The following is a 21,852-nucleotide window of genomic DNA, read 5'->3' as shown; positions in this document are numbered from 1 at the left end:
GAGGCCTGAAACATCAGCTCCGATTGACATTCTTGACGAGTCCAATAGCAGTTCTGACAAGAATCTTCTAACTTGACATTTGTATAACGTCTAATAGTTTGGCTTTCTGCTCTGGGACAATGTTACCAAGATTTCTTTTACCCAGAGAAAAATGGCTACATGATACTGATGCTTTTCCTTTCTTTGAATAAATCATTATATAAAAACTTCCATTAGTTTCACCGATGCCAAGTGTTATAAGACATGTGCAGTACAGAATACAGTTTCACAGAAGGGCAAATCTGAACACACTATACCTGTCCCTTCTGGGTTAGGAACTGCAACCTTGTCACGGTGAATAATATACTGATATAAAATTGTACAAGGCTCAAATTAAAGATAGTCGTGTGCCAAGTTGAGGAGAGAATTATAGCATCTGACCTTAATGAGAAAGCATATCCTCTTGAGACTACCTCCACTTCAAGCCACCAAGGATATCTCTGACTACCTGTTCACTCTCTGTGGTAAATTAAAAGAACATAATGTCCTGGCTAAGCTTCCATTTGCCTTACAGGAAGCTTTCCTCACAGTTGCGGGCCGCTGGGAGACGCAGTAATCACCCAAAGAGACACAGTAAGCCTGAAAGGAAAAATACTCTGCTAATTAGTGTATATTCTGCTTCTATGCGCTTCATGTTCTTCAGAAGGGCAACAGGAGGAAATATTAAGTGGAGTGACAAACTACTACAATACGTTACAAAAATGTGGTATTTTAGTTTGAAGAAAAAACCAATATGTGACTTTTTTTAATGAGTGAGTCCAAAGATTATTGTTTACAGGTTTAGAAAAACAAGTGTAACAACAGCTGTTTCATTTTAATGATTGCAAGAAAACAATATGAGGTTTGTCAGTGTTAATGAACATAAGGATAGGACGACTCCTAGCAGTTAACAAACTGAAAAAAAAAAACAAACTCTCAGTTACCAGGTGATTGATTAGGCACATGCATTGTAGTTGAAACAGTATTGCAAAAGTTATTTAAAACACTGTAGATAAAAAAAAATGTTGTAAAACACATTGTACATGAATTTAAGAATAAATGGTGACTGTTATCAGTGATACCAGAGACGCTGCAAAAAAAGAAAAGACTGATAGCAAAAGAGAAAAGCATTAATATGCAAAGTTACAAAGCAAAACTCACACATGCTTTGGCATAAATTAGTTTTGTGGTTTATTAATGCTTTGTTTAAGCAGGGAAATGAAGTCTGCGAAGTGCCTGTGTTTTACGCATCTCAAACGCTTCTCATGAAGAGAATTTCACTACATTTAATTGGGCATTAAGGTTGTGCAACACCTGGCTGCTTGTTATTCTCATTACTTTTCAAGTCTCAGTGATCTGTTGGGTTACACAAAGATTTTGAGATTTTGACAGTGTCTTTTCAAACATTTGAGATGGTTTTTTTTTTGTTGTTTTTTTTGTTTTGTTTTGGCAGTTTAAAGTAAACCTGTGATTTTCAGTCCTACTTCTTTGCTTACACTCACAGTCATTTAAATTAGAAAAGGTGATTTGCATTTTGTTATCTGACTTTAATCTGCTTTGTGAAACAACACAGAAACCTTCCACAACTGTGCTAAAGATCTGTGACAGTCTTGTCCCACTGGGTTCTGCATTTCATTTGATACAGAACCACATCTGTTTCTCTCTTCCTCAAAAACATAATTTCATCATTTCGTGTCCCTAGCTCTCTTTTCTTCAGTATTCTCTCGCATCGTGTCTGTGGATGGCTCATCAAGTAGAACAGAGCAGGAGCAGGGTGGAAATGAGGTGTGGAGTCCAGTCAGTGTGATTTAGAACAGCCCTCTGATAACAAGGGACGTTAATGTATCGGTCTCAGGCCAGAGGACACATGCTGAATCTGCTCTATCAGAAACAACTTGTTCGGAACAGAAATACACTGGCGAGACATCCACTGCAGCAGGTTCATGCCAGTTTTATGACAAAAGACTTTCCAGGCATTTTTGAAGTATTAAAAAAACAAATTTGTATTTTCTGGCATATTTGTGCTCTATTTCAAGCACAGGGAGGTGGTGAGAGCCGTACTTAAATATGATAGCCTATATTGTTTAGTATCTGACAACACATTGGAGACAAATTGTGGTCCTAATTGAGTTGTTTGTTACAAATGGAAACTATAGCTTGATGTTATAGCTACTGAAACAACATGAATGATTATGGTTTTGATTTATAAAACTATAACTAAACTGCGTCATCAAGAAAATGCAAACAATAACAAATATTTCGTACAATTCACAAGGATTTTCTGATTTAGAAAATGCAAGTGAGTGCAAATTCGTAACTTGATGATGTGAGAAACAAACCAACAATCAGCCCATTTACTGAGTAGAAAACAAGAACTCTCCCTCCTAATTTTATCTGATTATAGTTTCCCCCACAAAAGTTTCACCATGACTCTCATTCTGACACCTTCGACATGATGCTTGTACGACATAATCACGCACACGTAAATACAGATGTGGCATACCTTTGACCTCCTTTTCATTCCTGAACCAGCGCAGATCGGCGGCAGGCTTGCTGCCCTGAGTGATGCAGGTCAGAGTGATTTGGTCGCCCTCCATGGCAGGTTTCGTCAAGCCATTGATCTCTGGCTTCTCTGGTACACCTATAGGATGGAATGAAAATCACAGAGATGGAACTAATTGACGCACAGCGGTTTGTCATTATGCAGCAATAATATTATTATGCCGCACTGGAAATTTCTCCTCCAGCTCGGCCTCCTGCAGGGAGATTAGAGAACAGACTGCAGAGCAGCATCCTCCAGCAGTGTCCTGCTCAAGAACACATCAGGGAGAACTCTGGTTTTGGATGGTCTCTCACATCAGTGGGCCGTCCCCTTCTTTAAGGTTCGGTTCACATGAATTGCAAAGAACCGTGTTTTCTCACATACACATGGTGATATTTAGCCATGCAGATAGTTGATTTTCTTTGGCCAGACATCTGTCTGCGCCACCACTCAAATACAAAAGGGTGAATGGAGTTTTACTTGTGGTGGTTTCTCTGGGTGATGAAATAGTCCCTCTGACAAAAGAAAGGGTAAAAGGTCTTAGTTGAAAAAGGTGGTACAGAAAATGTTACAGGCCACTCCTGTAATGAGCATTTTAAGTGTGTAGTGTGTACCTTTCTTATGTCAATGAGCAATAAGTCTGCCTCGGGCTGAGTGACTGAAAGGTCTGTCAGTCAATGCCATTGACCGACTGTGGTCTTGTCTGTCTCTCCACCTCCTGTAAGGTTTATTACCAGAGTTAAAGGTCCTCCTGTTTTCTTATTACCATCCCTCTGTAGGAACAAACACCATCCTGACAAAAGCTGCTGCTGAGTACATACAGTGTGCAGTGAGATCTATCCCTAAATACTATACATGTCATTTTCAGTCTGCATGTTTTTTTTTTCCAAATTCACTGTTTTCAAGTGTGTAAAGTGCAAGTGTTGCAATATCTAACCAAGTACTGTGGTACGTGTGTAAGAATGTGAATAAGTGAGTGTGGCTTGGCTCAGAAAAGTGTGCGATGGTTTTTCTCCCTGACTGAAAGAGAGCAGATCAAATACAATGTTCATCTTATACAGTTAAGTTCCTCTTGGGTGGCTAGAGGCTGCAAAGCTTTAAGCCGTCTCTCTGTTTGTGTGCGAATGTGTGTGTGGAGGTATTTGTGAGTGTAAAGTATTGTGTGTGTGTGTGTGTGTGTGTGTGTGTGTGAATGTGATTCTCTCCTCATTTGTGCAACACGGATTTCTGTGTGCTGTGGTGTATTTGTGTGTGGATGACTGTTTAAGCATGACCAAAAGCGTTTTCAAGACATGAAAAAGAAATGAGAGCTAGATTTCTGATGTCTGGTAAAAAAAAATAGGAAAAAAAAAGAAAAAAGAAAAAGAAAACTGGATCTCAGGATTGATCATTCCTGTAGTCACTGTGAGAAGTTATTCATGGTGAATATCAAAGCCAGTTACTAATAACTGAACTTTTGCGAGGTGCATTCTTAGCGGAGCTTGCGGCACAGTCAGCCTGTCGGTCGATCCACCACTTTGGTCTCGACAACTAATGGATAAATTACCATGAAATTTGTTGCAAACATCAATGTTCCCCTCAGGATGAGTTGAACTAATTTGGTGACACAGGAACTTTCACATCTTGTGCCATCACCAGGTCAAAACTTCGTTTCATGACCAATTACCTACATAACACGGCTATAGACTCTTTTTCTTGTTGATGTTTAAAATGTGATGATGATTATGATATTATAAACATCATCAATAGAATATTTAAATTCATATTTGAATGTGTTAGTGCTTTATTTATCATTGGATTTATAATTTTTTAGAATTGTATTTGTGGTTATAGCTAAGCGGATGCTTACATTTATTCACCGAGAATATTTTGAGTGAATTTGAATGTGGAGCTTATTTAACCGCATGTTTATTTGAGAGTTTGGTATTTTGTCCAAATGATTTTCAATATTTTCATTCGCAGCACTCACTGCCCTAAAACAGGCCATTCCCCGGCTATTTTGTATGTTTATTAAAGCTCCCTCTGTTTCCTGGCTTGCACCATTAACTATTGTTCAGTGTTGCAAAAATAATTTTCTCCATATCCTTATTGAGCAGTAGCCTTTAATGTCTCTAATTCTCAGAATGCTTGTTAGCACAGAGAGCCAGCTAATGGTCCTGGAGTGCACGAGCACATCTATTAACATTAGCAAAAACTAATTGGCAAGATAATAAGGCCTGTGGCAGGAAATGAGACAATGTTTTCTGTGGGGCTATGATCACAACACAAACATTACTAAAGAGAGGGAGAGAGAGCGAGAGAGAGGGAGAGGAGTAGTTTTTATTTGTCTGCATAAGCAACAGGCTTTTTTCAACTCCAGTCAATGTGTTTGTCTTCAAGGGAAACAACACAACAAAACCATACCGCTCAGAGAAGCTTAAGCTCCACCAAGGCTGCAAAACTGTCTAGCGCTGTTATTGTAATAATAATATGTGGGAAATGTTAAGAAACCTTTTTAAAAATATCTTGGATGGACACAAAACACGACTCACTTTTCCTTTGACCAATGATCTTATTCAAGTTTTCCCTAAAATCTTTTCTTTTTTTCTAACTACAGCCACAGGTAATGTTCTGTACTTTTCTTTGGGCACTTCTTTTTGTATGCTTGGTAATGTTGAAAACTTCCACACGGGATGTATTTTAATATCGGTCGTATCCTAAGACACGGAGAACAAGAGCCACAGTTCCACTGCTCTCTGCTTTTCTCACGGACCGTTTGTTTTGCTTGCTCCACAAACACGTTTGCTCCACTGCTGGAAGCGCCCGTTATCTGGACGCTGTTCAAAGTAACTATGGTAACCCGGTCAGACTGACCTGATGTAACAGAGTATCCACAAATGAGCACTTTCCTTGAAGCAGGACGAGTTTGTTTAGATCCTGTACTCACCTAGAACAGTCAGGTAGGCTTTGGCTGTTCTCACAGGCATGGTGAAGAGAGAGCAGGTGTACATGCCTTCATCAGACAGCGTGACATCACTGATGCTGATGGTCAGCTCCGACCACGACGCACGCACCAGCTCAATCCTGTTGTCCCTTAAAGCTGGGCAGAGACAGAGAGAGACAGCAAGAGAGTTAGTAAAGAAATCATTACAGCATCAGCAGACTACAGCGATGGGGGCATCTTCAGATGTGTTGCTGAGAGACACACTTCAGCCTCTACAATATGACCGGATTTTCAGACACAAGTTTCTCTTTTTCTCTTTTCGCCTGATAAAACGAGTTCATATTTCTGCATTGTATTAACACTTCGTTTTATGTATTTTACATAACGGTAAAGCAGAAAACTGTGTAGAGCTTGGAGTCCATTGTGTTGTGTCTAATGGACACAGGATGCGCGCAGACACAATCAAATAGACGGCGAGAAATGAAGAGCGACAGAGTAGCAGCGGCACACAGAGAGAGTTTTACAAATACAAGATCACAGCAGCATGAAACAGAAAAGTAAAAGAGAGATCAATGGTGTGGTTATATTTTGCCGTCCCTCTATTATTTGATGCTAAACATTTGCATATTACTAACAAAACAGCAGCAGAGTGGCACCTTAACCACACACACATTCTTATCCAACAGTATCAGTACAAACACGCCAGAAGTAAATAGAAAGAAATTCTCTGTATTCGCAGTAATGCCTCCAAATATGGGCAACTCGGCTTTTTCTCATTATTTACAAATGCGCTAATTTAACTATAACTAACTATAACCACAAATATAGGTAAACAAGGATATGCAATATTCCCAATTAAGTTTTAAATGCTAAAGCTGGTAGTAAAGTTTGGTTATTGCCAATGCCAAAATGTGTTAAGCTTATTGTTATTGTTTTCTACTTTCAAATGAAAATAGTACTTGTGCTTCAAGCTGTATATTGTAAATAATATATGTATGAAGAGATTTGAATGCATGAACAAATGAAAAAGTGACCTCAAAACTCAACTTGCAGCTGAATCTGAAAATGTATCCACCAGTACACCTCTGCAGTTTACCACACACAGCTTTCTCTGCTGGAAGCCCTCGTAGACACTTTACTTATATGAAAATGTAATCTTCCAAAAGACATAACAGGAATGGAAATCAATAATGCAATAACAGGCTGAGAAAAAGGCCTAATGAGAGTTTGGCAAGATGTGAGACTTGAAATGGATTTGCTGAAATTGGATGGCCGGTCGAAAGACACTCCACGGTCTTCAAACTACACTTTATACTTCATATCTGTGATACAGTGGGAGCATGCACTTAGATTCCAGACTGTGGTGACACTTTGAAAATAACATGATTCATGCATGTTTTGTCCAATGGGTTGCATTGTGCTGTACAAAAGTCTGGTTTGCACAATGGGAATAGAAAATGTGGATCGTTGAGTGTGCAAAAAACTGATTTCATTCATCTGGTTTCTGTGGCCTTGGCTGCTCAACAGATTTATTCAGTCATTTTTTTTTTTTTTTTTTTTTTTTTTTGCAAGTACAACCCCTTTCGACAAACTGTGTTTAATATGAGCAGCCAAGGCTACTTTGCTTTCACTCTCCATCAAAGTGACTTGGAGTGCACCTCGTTTCAGTACAGTGTGTGTTTGCATATGTGACTGTGCATGGCTGGATTCAGCAGAAAAGAAGTAGGATTGTTTGTCTGCAGGTATTCACACTTTCTTTCATGTGCTGGGCGCATGAAAGAAAATTCCTGTCTTATGGTAACTGTGAAAAATCATAAAAAAAGTAGAGCACCCTGATTTTGTAGCCTCTCCACAAATTTGAAAAGTAAGGGCCATTAGACAGTCTGTGTGTAGAGTACTTTAAAGAGTGGCTGGCTGCTGAGAAATGATACCCAAGGTATCTAAAGCACTGACACTGTGTTTCAACAGCCTAAAGCTTTAAGCCATCATTAAAAAATAGTCACATTTTCTTTTTCCAAATACCTCAACCTTCCCTGACAAAGTATGACAAAAATATGAAATGTGTTATTTACCAAGGATGTAAATCGCAGTAACATTCAGTTAAGTTTGCAAAGAGCTTTTCAGAACATGGCACAGACATTATCACTGTTTAAAATGTAATTTCTTTTGCCAGATTCTGAGCCTTGCATTTGACTGATGAAATCAATGCCAACTGCTACAGATTTTACTCTCTTATGGCTGTAATTTGTCAGTCACTGGTAAATATCTAGCTCTGGAAAAGGAGGCTGCATTCTCTTTGCTCTCTCTTCTCTGTGTATGCTGCAATGATCACAGAGCTGACAAATGCAGAGAAATGTCAGTGAGCGCACTATCTCATGTCATTTGGTTTGCCCGGGGATGGATCGCTTTGCTTTGCCGGTTTCAGGCTAAACACCTACAGTAACTGGAGGTTGAGTTGTAATCAGTTTGGCTAAACGACAGCTGCTTGCTCTCATTTATTATTGCATTTGTTCTGTCCCCACCCGTCCTTCACAATGCCGGTTATCCCTTCATGCTGTGTACTGAGCCTGAGCAGCCGTGACATGTTGATATGAGCATGTGACATATCTTTAAGCTTGGCACCGGTGACAGAACATTCCTGTTTTCTGTGTGTGTGTGTGTGTGTGTGTATGAGTACACATGGCCATCAATGCAAGACCACCAATGCACGACCACCAAATTAGTTTCAGTCTCATGCACTGCCAGTTCAGCTGCTCTGAAAAGATAGTTACGTTTCATGCAGAATGTATAAACACAAACGTCGCAACAAAGAATAAAACATGACTGGACTGATTCTAGACAAAGAAAAGATTATTTCTGCCTCTGTGTATCATTCTGTTTTTCTTTCTTTCTCTCTGTCAGCCTCTCAGTTTCTCTCCTTCCTCCCACCTAGACCTCATTCTGTCGACTCAGGCAGCTCCACACTAACCTGTGAAAGTGTACAAGTCAAACAATGCCTCAGTTCAGCTGTTGTCTTATTTGCTTTGGGTGAGGAAGTATGAGCAGGCAAATGTCAGAACATACATTTACTGTCGCTGGCTCACAGGCTGTGGTGAGGCGACCCTGCTTTCTCCTTCCCCTCGTGTCAACAGCCAGTTGGAGATTAACGGTTGACTTGTTGGTCTGCTTAAGCAAGTTAACTAATGTCAGTGACTTGAAAAGCCGTGATGACATTGCATTCACATTGATAATGAGAGGGCCTAAATTTAAAGTGACTCTGCTGAAGCAGTTTTATTGAACAACTGGTGATATGAAAACTTCCTCTCAATCATCACCTGCATCCAGCACTGAACACAGACAATAATATATGATTCAATACTTCATGCAAGTTCATACAACTATGAATACATATAGTGCACAGATTCTAACCATTGATCTTGACAACAAAAGCCATTTTAACATGAAATATTGAAGTCGTATTGATGGAAACATCATAATACAATTTAAGTAGTTTTTCTGCTCAAAGATGTTAAGAAAAACAAAGAATATAAATATATAAATAAATACTATCAATATACTGTTTAGGCTGAGTGCACAATGTACAACATGTGTCGTTAATGCGTCTCAAAATAATTAGGCTGCATTAACTTAACATAAAACAATTATGTTTAGCTGAAAAGGGATGAGTTTTTGTGTCAAGTGATAAAAGTGAATAAAGTTTTTTTATTTTCACATTGACTGTCCTGATCATTTGTGTGGACTCCACAATAAAATGTTGTGTCATGGATGGAATGGGCGTTATTGTGCAGTTTTATTGGATCTGAAGATTGTGATCATTCAGGTTTGAATCTGGATTTAGTACACAGTCGTGCTTCAAGTGTTGTTTCTGCATTTCTTCAGCGCTCACAGGCGGATATCAGGATAGTTTAGGTGCCAAAAAGCGGGATCATCCTGATCCCCCTGGAAGGGCGGATTCAGACTGGATTTAGAAACATGAAAGGTGTTATATATAAGCATGAAATCACAATAGAACTGGTAAGGATCCGATAATACAGTCAAGAATACTGAACAAAAATTCTTCTTTACATTTAATCAAATGAACAAAAGTCTAGACCAACTGGACAGGAAATGACAAATGACAGTTGCCATGATTGTTTTTTTCTCATTATTTTCTCCAGACTCTGACTTTTGTCTTTAATTCCTTAGAGTTTTTACAGTATAATTGAGTATTTGTCCAATTCAACTTTAATCAAACATATACATTTAAATAAACTTGATTTATTTATAATATGAAAACCGCAATTTTGCTATTTGTACTTTTTTTGACTGACGCTGGAGAGCCACAAGATAATTCATATACAAATAAAACACAACAATACAATAAGGAAGGACTGAACACACACACACACACACACACACACACACACACACACACACACACACACACATTACATAGGACAGATTTTTCTTTTAAATGTACAACTGAGTACAATCCACCAGTCTTCCTCCATCCTTTTTCTCTCTGGCGGTGCAACCAATATTCTCTCATTCTGTGCCCAGTGAAAGGTTGCATATCGACAGAGAGAGGAGGTGAGGAACGTATCCTTCACTATTTGTCTGCAAAGGTGCTGCAGCTGCCCGACATCCATTAGAGACCATTAGTGCAGACAGTGCTGGATGTGTTCATGGAGGCTGGCGTTGTTGTCAACATCAAAGGGTAGTAGTGATTTTGTATTCCACAGTAACTACTACTACTTACTGAATGTGCAACCACATTTTTTGCTCATTTAGCCTCAGCCTGCGTCTCTCTGTGAATATGGAAAGAGAGGCAAAAAGCAAAGCTGCACTTGTCAGCATCAAAGTTTGATTTGTTTTTGCAGCAAATGGGCAATACACCTCTGTCTATTTTGCTTCTTGTTTGTTTACAGTTTGTGTGTGGGAGAGAGAGAGAGAGACAGAGAGAACAAGGGAGATAGATTATCTTACACAACTGATTGCCTTAATCTCAGCAGAAGAAACAAAGATCGCCTTAAGATATGACAATTTTATTATTTTACCCAAACAGATGCAGTCTGAAACCCAGTGCACTGGGGAGACTTTTTTTTAATCTAATTATAAGTAGTCTACTGGTGACCGTTGGTTCAGAGGAGCCGTCCTCGCTGAGGTTCCCTTGACTGCAGCTAAGACTGATCAGATAACAGAGAGTAAACAGCCATAATACCAAAGCCACAACATTCTCTGTTCCCAAACAGTGTATTCAGAGAGGGACAGAACAGAGAGGGAAAGTGTCAGCCATCTCTTTCTTTATAAAAACCTCTAGAGGGTGGGGAGAAAGGCGCGACTTTGAAAAGGGAGACTGAGACAGAGAGAAGCTGCACAGAGAGAAGGTCAAAGACTTCTTGTTACTCTTGAATTAAAAGTGACATTTTTATTCTGAGGGAAGACGTTCAGCCAAACTGTGACTGATACAAACGCTCACTTTGCATGGCGCTAGCATTCAGTGCTAATCTTTGAGTAGCAGGTTCATATAAACAAAGTGTGTGCAGTCACCGAATCCTTTCCTTCAGCTGTGTGTCCACAACACATCACCTCCGTGTGATATCAGCTCATCATCAGGTTACGCGTGTGCATGAGTGTGGGTCCAGAGCTGTAACGTTTTATTTTATTGGTCCATAATTTCCTAATAATTTCCAAAACGTCTCTCAGAAAGAACTATGTAATTTCGTACTAATTATAGGGCAAATACACTGTTCAAATGGTTCGCTTCCAATTAATTAACCCAATTAATTGTGAACATAACCTGGAGAGTCTGTGAGTCAGTGCACAGCAGGTGGGCTGAACATACAAAAATTCAAATTTAATCTACAGGCAAGCACAGAATTCACCAAACTGTGCAGCGATGAAATAAGGAACATCAGAAATACTACAGAGTACTACAATATATATATATATATATATATATATATATATATATATATATATATATATATATATATATATATATATATATATATATATATATATATATATATATATATATATATATATATTTGTTTAATGTGTGGTTTTCACTTTAAACTCCATCTGAAAAGCACTACGAGCTCTTCCTAGAGAAGTAAGAAGCCATGAGAAGATGTGAATAAACACTGACTTAATTACAGCATCTGCCTCGTGAGAAGCAGTTGGCTGCAGAGCAGTGAACTGGTGGTTTCCTCTTTTTTCAGTCTTGCCTCCGTTTGTTCAGACACAGTTTGTATCTATATTCCAGAACAAACAAACAAACAAGGATATTGGTGCATTTGCATGCTTAATCCCAGGTTTGCTTTAGCTGCTTTTGATTTGAAAAGCCTGCTGCAGGCTGCTCTCTGCACTGCCACTGTTTTGCTGATCACGGCTGGCGCGCCGCGGTGCGTTCAGGTTGCTGTCAGAACCTCAGCTGAACCTCATGCTCAGCAGCAGCAAACTGCTTTTCCCAAGATGCCTCCTGCTTCATCTTACACGTCCCCCCCCCCCCCCCCCCCCCCCCCCCCCCAACATCCATGTTAGCTAATTATTTTTCCCCCTGGTTTCCTGAACTACTTGAACAAAACTGCCAGCGTGAAAGGGCCTTTTTCCAGCTCAACATGAGGAAACCTACAGACACCCAACTGTGATTCATCTGGAGGTTGCCAGAGCTAAAGCTACATACACTAGCTTTATGTATATGCAATTAATGTACATACCATGTGTAATGGGAATACAGTACTTATCCTCATATCTTATGTGGCTGCATATCTATCAGTTTTTTCATGGCTGTGCTCCTCCATTATTAAAGGCAGCCAGTGAGCAAACACGGTGCTTCTGCTCATGTGCATATACTGTATATATGTGTGTGAAAAGTTATGGGTTATAAAGTTATACCTCTAATGTCACTCACTTTACGCCTATCATGTCTGCACATTTGCCTCTGTCCATTTATTTCCCTTTCCTCCTCTCCCTCCTGCCCTTTCCTCCCCCCTTCCTTTCCGCTGCCCTCCCCTCCCTTCCTCACCCTTCATCTACCCAGGGACAGTATGTATTAGTATAGAACCTTGGCAGGTGTTTGCTCATTCAAGTGACACAGTTTTTATAATGAGAAAAGTGCAAATTTCAGAATATACATTCAGCTCCCTCTGTCTGGATGCGACTGTTCTCTTTTCCTTGTCAACAACCCACCTGGGGACTTGAGTTGAGTGCGTGCGTGCGTGCGTGCGTGTGTGCGTGATTGTGAGGGACGATAAAGACAGACAGAAAATGAGAGAGAGAGCGGAAAACAAACAGAGTGCAATGTTTATTGAATAGCTTAATGTATGTTCTGTATCTTAGCCGTTCCTCAACCTCCGTCCACTGTTCCACCTCTCCGAGACACACCAGCTCTTTAAAATGTAAAATGTGCTGTGCTCTTTCCAATAATTGGCTTGTGGGGATTTTTCCTGTGACAGAAATGATTTTCTTTCATCGGTTACTACCTGCCATGCTGAGTTCAGTGGGACACCTCCACCAGCCCTACTTCATTAAATCTTTTTCGAGAAGCAGGTCAGTGAGGAGACAGCTGTTGCATACAAACCTTATTGTATTTTGCACTGGGATACATTTTCCCCTTTAAATGCCTGGGAGTAGAGAAACAGGCACCTTGGTCTATAAGGAGGTTCTTATTTTTCTAGGGTCCCTTCTACAGCTATCCTGCAAAATGACTTTGAAAGGCTTTTGAAAGAAAGTGGACAGTGTTTTCATAGTGATCATGCTATTCTTAATCTCCACGTCTCTCTCTTATAAAATATGGTTTCTTTTTCCAGCTGCGTTCAAGAACTTTCTCCCGGAAGAGAGAAAGAATAAGCCTGCCACTAAATGTGAGCTAATTATTCCCATTTGCCTCAGGTATATTTCTCTGCACCTCACAAATGATAAATGGCTCTACTAATAAAGGCAGTAATAACTGGATCTATGGCTTCATTTGACAGTGGAGTCTGTGCCTCACCCTAACCTGCTTTAAAGCAGAAGAAACAGAGCTGGAGCCGTATCTCTGATTCACAAACACACACACAATTAATGAAAGCTGTTCAGATCTGTGCTTTTAATTATACTGTACTTGTCTGCACCTCTAAATACTACGCAAACACAAGTAAGATGAAAAGAAACCCTTTCAAATCAAAGGCTGAATCTTACCCTCGAACACATGCAAAGGAAGAGACCTGACAGAGAGAGAAGACGCCGCGTGCTCAAGGTCAAAGAAAAAGTTTGCTGCGTCTTTCAGAGGTGATAACTGTGTCTGAGAGCTCTCATAAAATGCCTCCTTAATTCCTCTCCTTTATCCCACCAAGGCCTACATTCGTCTCCTTTTTCCTCTTTTTCCTCCTCTCATGTTTTATGGTCCTTGTCTTGGAGAGAGGGGACTTGTTAGGGATCTTTGGAGATTTACAGTCAAGTTTTTTTCTATCAGACAGAACACCGTACCAATCTTCAGGCCGATATGAAAGGATGTTTCATAGAGGCGCTCTTCCAGGAAATAAAAAAAAAAGACAGCTGTCTCCGAAGTTTAACTTTCCTGCTAAGATTAAGTTTTGAGAGAAAGTTCTGCTATCTGTTTAATAAAAAGTCTTTCAGGCATTTCTTATTTTGTTATTTACTTTGGAAAACTTTTAAAAGCCTATCCCCTAAATTGCTCAGGCACAGATACTCTGAATGCATCAAAGCTTTCATGGCTGCATACGAGGGAGGTGGAATGCTTGACATTCCACAGGCACACACGTATATGTGCACTTACAAGCCTACACACACACAAACACACACACACACAAGCACAAACAGCCAACAAATTGATTCAGACAGCTGAATATTTGACATCTGAGGACCTGAACAGTTTCATATTCAGCAGCTCTGGGGTCTCAAAACGAGGAGCTGGCCCTTAGCTGTTCACCCATAACACTAATCTTAATGCTTAAACAGATTCAATCAATCTGCAGATGGCACAGCGCAGGCGGAGACGTCCACCACAGGTGCAGTAGCAACTTTGGTAATTTTGCAAACAACATCAACATATAATCGCTCACACGTCAAAAAAATCCACCAGTTCTTACGTGTGGTGACTCACTGAATTCAAACCGAGGTGGAAGTGACGCTGAGTCACTGTGACCTTTTTTCAGGTCAGTGTGAAACTGCAAAAACATGAGCCAAGACCAAGCTGACTCAAGACCATGAATGTGGCCTCAGACCCTGCATTTATCTGGCAACATTTCACATCTGACAACCGAAGTTTTCAGTGGAATGATGTCAGACATTGTACTCATTATGTTTGGATAATTTCATTTTCATAATGATTGTATACAAAAAAACAAACAAACAAACAAAAAAAAAACAGCCTGGATGGAGGAATACTGGTGTTTTTTTTTCTTCCAAATCTTTAAATGAACCTTTTGATTCCTCCAGTGACAGTAAACAAGACAAAACAAAACAACACAAAAATCATTATCAGAACATGTAAAAGGAAAAGATGCTCATGATCATCATGCTTGATCTTGTTCAAACCATTTCCTGATTGTCTGAAAACAACATGCCCCCTAATGCCAGACTGCTAATTACTGATACCCTACCTGAGAAATGGACACAGCATGCTTTGTCTCCACACAGCTGCCAGTACCTATGCCTGCTGCATTGGTCAGATTTTGGGCAAAGCTGTAATGGATTCAGAGTTGACTAAATGGTGCTGGAGGCGAAGACTTTATGAAGCTTCTACAAATGGGTAAACCATGATCCTGCCGTACTCCGGAAGGCAGATAATTAAAGAGGAGAGGAAGGGATCAAGAGAGTACTGCAGGTTGAAAATGAAAATACAGATGTGGGTGTTGGAAGAGAAATGGGATGAAAAGGGGTTAGTAAATTACAGTAACCGTGTTGAATAAATGATTTAAATGTCACACCTTAGCCAGTGCTCACACATGATGAGTCCACTAAATAGGCCTGCAAATTTAGCCTGGAAAGTAATTATACATAGGTTCTTTCTAGTATGGGAATAACGAATAAATTGTAATTATGCCTCACTGCTAAATTTCTTCATCCAGGAAATAAAGCTATTATCAAGTCTTGAATTACATGAAACCAATAGAGCAATTTGTAAAGAGATATTAGCCTCTTTTGAATCTTATAAAGGAGAGAATCCCTCTTGCTCGGTGCTCATCTCCCTCTCGCTGTCGAAGCGCAGTTTAAGTCCCTCAGTGGTAAGTGATGGAAAGGACAAAATTGGCTATTTTCAGGACAATGACTTATTTGAAATTCAAACAACTCTTCACAGCCATCGCAGCACCTTTGAGAGGACGGGAGACAAGAGGAGTCTCTTTCATCCGGCTAAACGCCTTCGAGGTGAGCCTCAGCCCTGACATTAAACAACAACAGCCGTGAAACCGGCACCACTCAAAGGACCGTAATAGAGTCAGTCGCTGCATTTGTCTTTGTAAGCAATATGTTTATGCTAATGCTCTGTGGCTGACTTTAACAGAGGATGTCAGTGACACTCTTTGTGATAGGACACATGCGCACAGGCAACAATTTGTTAAATTAAACCGCGAACCTTATTTCGACCATTTCGAGGTCCAGCTGATTTGCCTGACTACAGTCTATAATGTTAATGTAATCTGTATGATCATTTTATATTTTCTATCTGTTATCTTTTCACTCATTCCGATTAGCACGAGTTATATCTTGATTGCCGATCATTTTCTCGTTCAAATTTCTGTGCTGACTTTCAATAACAATAAAACAAGAGAAACCTTAAAATATATTAAGTGAAAAACTCATGATGTTTATAAAGACTGTACTACTGGGGAGTCAGCTGATTACCTTAAACAAGATGGGTGTTGAACTTTAAAAAAAAAAAACGTCTTGTACATTGGCTTAAAGCTCAAACACAGATATTTTTCTGGTAATTTTTAACACAGAAAAGTATGCAAAAAGTTGGCAAGTTGGGGTTGTATTTTGGAGCAACTGTGTACTTGCCCTAATCCTCATCTTCTTTCTCCCAACAGGCAGCAAGGAAAATTAATCTGAAACCTACTGTGCTCAAAGGCGTTTGCAGCTGAGACATCTTTCCCTTCTCACACTGCCAGTGGCACTTTGGAAACACTCACCATCTCAGCGCTCCCATCAGCATGTGCATCTGAATTTGCCACATTCAGCAAGACAACTCCCAAAACAGACACAGACAGACACACACACACACATTCAGGCACACAGCCAACCCAAAACAGCAACGCAATTCCAGGGCCTTAGTAGCATCCCTTTGCTTTTCTGATAATAAGAGAGTCTTTGGCTGCTTTTTCATTTCCAATCTCAGAGCTCTGCACTGAAAATGCCATGAAATAGACCCCCAAGCCCGACCCCTGGTGTGATATGGAATAACCTGCAGAGAACCTCAGCTGTCGAATTTGATGTTCAATGCACCTTTTTACTGCTGCTATTTCCGAAAAAAGGTAGCTAAGTGGAAATGTGAATGGCGATTGACAATTGGGATGCTTTGCACATGCATGCATTCACTTACTGTATGCAAACAAATACAGACACACACGAGTACACGCACAAGAACTGTGTGAACACAGCCCAGGCAGCCCAGTGGGCAGGGGGATAATAGAGGAAGACTGTGTAAATCCCATATGTGCTTAATCCAGACACTTACAAGAGAGTGTGATTCATACTCTATTACACTCCACTAATACAGCAGAGAGAAGCACAGGGCACAATCATTTCAGCAGGCATGAACCAAAAAAAAAAAAAGGCACCCATGAATCCTATTTATGAGGACTTTACTGAAGAGGGTGTGAAAGGTCAGGAATAAACCCTTTGTACATATTAGCCATTAAACACTGGTGGCTTTATGCCACACCCATGATTTCCATGTGTGTATTTGTTAGTGTGTGTGTGTGTGTGTGTGTGTGTGTATGTGTGTGTGTGTGAATGCGCATCACTCTGTCTGGGAAGGTGTGCAAAGATAACAAGGGTTTGCATCCGGTTAATGGAGGGAATTTCTCTGTGGGACTGAGCAAGTCTCCAGTATATGAACTGTTTATTATACAGAGCTTATTATACAGCCTTTTCTACAGATTGCATTATTCTCAGGCTCCTTCCTCACAGGTAGTCGGGTGTGAGATTGATGACGTTGTTAAAATCCTACAAAACAAACTTTCTTTTTCAGTTTAGTTTAATAAAGAGAATTTTAGCTTGATTTATGCTGCATTGTTAAATAATGCAAAATGTACCTAAATCCACAGGTTTTGAACTATTAGTTTTTGGGTAAACATATTTTAACAAGTGGACTAATTTTGAGTTGTTCTCTTTTCTAAAACATTAGCGAAATCCTTCCCACTGGGCATGTTTACAGCACTCTACTGGATAATCATTCATATGTTTCGCATAATTTCAAGTGGAGTAAGTATTGTTCACCATTGTGGCTACTCTTATTAAAAAAAAACAATCTAACCTTTGTATTTCATTTGTTTCATTTTGGTCTGTAACCTTTTCGCAGTAGGCTACCTTGAACAAATACACCACCAAAAGGCTAACTAAGTGCAAAGCAAGACAGAGTCCATAGCTAATGACTGTTTATACTGCACAGTTTGGCTGTTTGGATCCAACTTAATGCTCTCACACCATCAATTATACACAAGGCCATAATACTGTAGCATCCAAGGTTCAGGTGACTGGGTTTGTTCTTTTACCTAAAATTTAATTTGTACTGCACTGGATGTGCTAGAGGCAGTTTGAACAAAGTACAAGAGGACTGCAGTGAAGGGCACTTGCGCAGCAGGGTGCAGGGTTGACTTTGAGAGTGTGTGGGCTCTTTCTGATGTTCTAACTTGATTTGAAAAACAATATTAAACTTTTGAGCATCTTTTGATTGTGATAGAAAGGCACAGGGAAAAAAAAAAAAAAAGATTTCAACCGCATCTTCTTTTCCATGGGTCACATTCGACTTGCTCCAAGGTTTGCACTTATCCTGTCTGTACTTGAAATAGAAATCAATGACAAAGCTACCGCTGCTATCTACAGTAGCCTGCTACTTGTACCACTACTGATCTCCAAATCTGATGAATTACACCTGTGTTTATCCGTCCATTTCCACTTTCCAGCTATCCAAACATGCACAATAAACAATTCTGGCACTGAAATAAAATGGACTGCACACAAACACACAAAGAGAGACATTACAGTCCAAATAGCTCATTGCAGGTGATGCCCCCCCCCCCCCCCCCCGTGTATCCTGTTTTAGACAAAGCAAGTCAGAGAGAGAACTGACCATACCTATCTCACCACCAAGTGTTCTTCTCAGCGGTGGGGTTTGTGTGTGTCTATGGTTGTCTGTAGGTGTGTGTCTATGAGTGTGTGTGCGTGTGTGTAACGTTTAGAGATAAAGTAAAAAAAAAAAACAAAAAAAAAAACAGCCACATACTATTCATTCTCAGACAAAAGGTTTTAAAGAGTGCATGAAAACAGGCTTTGGCGTGTGCGTGCGTGTGTGAGTGTGTACTGTGAATTCACTTGCTGTGAAGGAAAACACAGACACATGAAATGTGGGACAGATGCTATGACACCACAAAGATAGCTGCTTATTCAAGTGACAAACACACAGGAATATGGCGGAGGCTTTTTTTTTTTTTTCAGGTCGCTCTTCAACCTAAAAGAAACACGATAAAATGCTGTTTCTGTGTGTTTTGTGAATTTCTCACCCACCGCAAACCTAACACAACTTAACACAGGGAATCCTCTACGCGACTGCATCTGTCCTGTGGCTGCTGCTTTTTTGTCCATCTCCAACTCACCTTTCTTGTCCCCGAAAAAGAGGGTCTGCTGTGCCGGGTTTGACCACTGGAGGGAGGTGTTGTCATTATACTCCACACGGCAGGTCAGGTTTGCTGTCCCACCCTCTGTCACCGTCACATTCTGAACCAGAGGGTACTGACCGCTGATGCCTGCAACGCGACACATGAGAGAAAAGAGTAAGAGGAGATTGGGATGCATTGGGACGCAGAGAGAGAAAGACACAGTGGTAGACAGAGTGAGACAGATGGTACGTTTTTATTGCTTGATTCGGTTGCTTGTTGTGAAATTTGTTTCATACATTAAATTCGTTAAAACAAAAATCATATAGGATTAAAACCACGAAGGTGGACTATAAAGTAATTGGACTGTCACACAGTTGGTTTATGAAGCCGCACAATAAAATTAAGAAAATACTTCTCTGTCACCGGAGGGATAAAACCACTCCTAACACTGCAGGGCAAAGAGAAGGAATCTGGTTTATATCTTTGAGAAAAGCTTAACACCCTAATTACAAAGCAAATGTTCATGCAGGATGGCCAGTCACTACTGTGTGCTAAATTGGACCCTAACATAGAAGAAACAGGGGGCATTTAGCCTTCAGTACCAACCATGAAACCTCAACTACACAGGGAGGACCAATTAAAAACTGTTCACCGTGGACTCGTGTGCATGTGTGGATGTTGGTGTGTGCGATTCCTGCATCTGATGAGAGAAACAGAGGGGCAAACAGCGCTACTGTGATTCTGTTTGACCTCTAAACCGAGCAGAGCCACTTTTCAGCACCATGGACAGGTCACGTTTGCAACTGCTTCATCAAGAGCTGCGTTACAGTTTTCAGCACTTTGGACAGCTCACACTCTGGTGTGTGTGTGTGTGTGTGTGTGTGTGTGTGTGTGTGTGTGTGTGTGTTTATATGCTTAGGTGTGTATGCACAAGGAGGCTGAAGGAGCAACTAAGCAAGTAAATAATAATAACCATAAATCTATTTCTGTCCTCATCCCCAGAAGACAAGTTTTAAAGACTGTCTGAATAAAGTCTTAGGTTAGAAAGATTACTCATCCCCAGCTAACTCTCCCGTCTTAAACCAACAACCCCGCAGGAGAGGATCATAAAGACTGAAAAAAGGAAAAGCATATATGGGGAGGTGGGGGGTGTGGGGGTGGGGGGGTGCTTCCATTTCTGTGTGATTCTGTCTGATACCTCTCTGTTAAAACACTGCTAATGTATTTGATCAGATGCAACACTGTAAAGTCATCATCAGCCAAGTTTGTCTTCCTGCATTTTCTTGTTTTTGTGATTGCACGGGACAGATATGCAAACCTACAAATAGCGCTTGTCTGCAGAGTTAGCAGCTGACGCAAACCCCATCACGGAGAGAGCTGAGGTGAAGGACACGTTGAGAGGAGAGAAGATGGGGGTGAAGGAGGGAAGGAGAGTCAGAGAGAGGTAAGTCAAGGAGCACGGGTCATTTCCAGTGTTGATTAAGGCCTCCCGAGGTTAATCATGCATGTGAGAGATAGAGAGGGAAGAGGAGGGAAACGGAGGAAAAATGGATCGGCGCTACGGGAGGCTAGGAATATGTTTTATTCATGAAAGTTTTGCATGAGGCATGATCTGCCAACGATTTACCATTCTCCCGCGCCTGCCCTCGCTCTCTTTATTACTTCCTCTCTTTAAATCACTTACTTTCTCTCATTTTTCTCACTCGCACAGTTGGGCGACATACAGCCCAGTGTGATACATTTTATTTCTTTTGTGCTGGCCACAATGGGAAGGTAATGGTTTACCACCATACCGAATGGTAGCAAGGAGGGTTTTTGATCGAGGGTCTGCACTATATGACGCGGTGTATAATTTTAATTCATTACTACAGTGGATGTATCACTGCAAAGTGTCGTTGAGAATGGAGACACTCTGGGGATCTGCACACTTGTTGTATTGTCAACTCTTTGCACATCCCTGCAAATAAGAATCTGGTAGTTTGTTCTCCCAAACAAGGAAACATAAGATTTGAGTGATTTAATGGTTATAGCAAAGTGCTGCAGACGCCTCTAGGCAAAAATGGGTGCTTCCAAAACATGTTTTATTTATTCAGATTTTCACTGAAGACTAGAACAAGAACACAACACATTACAACAGTATTTGGTATGTTTTGAGCAATATTTCTGCACAGTTTAAGATGGAATGAGGGCTCTAGAGAAAATCTATGATGCTGCTGTAAAGATTTTCTTACAACAGTCGAAGCTCTATACACTACAGGTGGCACACCTGAGACCCTGCATCCATTTGTTGCTGTAAGTTTACATGTAAGGACAAAAGTAAAAAAAAAAAATTGAAATGCTAAATTTTCTTTTTGGCATTGACTTTCCCTTTTCTCATCTCCTCTCCTCTCCAGCACATCCAGTGCCTAAACAAAGTTAATACAATAGTCTGGGGATCCCTTACCCTGCCTAAGCCTGCATCAGTGTCTGGTGCTACATGTCCAGTGGGATTAAAAGGGCCAAAGGAGCCACAATGATGGTTATATTAGAACAATGCAGTGATCTGTGCGCTTAATTGGCCAGTG

The 21,852-nt window shown here is 40.4% G+C and overlaps 1 protein-coding gene across 4 annotated transcripts in view; it reads right to left on the bottom strand.

The window, feature by feature from the left end:
• The window catches only part of cadm2a (cell adhesion molecule 2a), a 193,751-nt gene that overhangs the window by 27,703 nt on the left and 144,196 nt on the right, over positions 1–21,852 (bottom strand). For all 4 annotated transcript variants that reach the window (XM_071460808.1, XM_071460805.1, XM_071460807.1 and 1 more), the window contains 3 exons: positions 19,286–19,435; positions 5,487–5,639; positions 2,522–2,659 (listed from right to left, as the gene is read on the bottom strand). In XM_071460808.1, coding sequence (XP_071316909.1) covers positions 2,522–2,659; positions 5,487–5,639; positions 19,286–19,435 — 441 coding nt within the window. The remainder of the gene's footprint in view (positions 1–2,521; positions 2,660–5,486; positions 5,640–19,285; positions 19,436–21,852) is intronic.

This window comes from Trachinotus anak, unplaced genomic scaffold, assembly GCF_046630095.1.
Source record: "Trachinotus anak isolate AG129_WGS33_773 ecotype Australia unplaced genomic scaffold, CSIRO_AGI_Tana_v1 ptg000024l, whole genome shotgun sequence".
In the NCBI taxonomy this organism is placed as follows: domain Eukaryota; kingdom Metazoa; phylum Chordata; class Actinopteri; order Carangiformes; family Carangidae; genus Trachinotus; species Trachinotus anak.
This window is presented reverse-complemented; position numbering and strand designations above follow the sequence as displayed.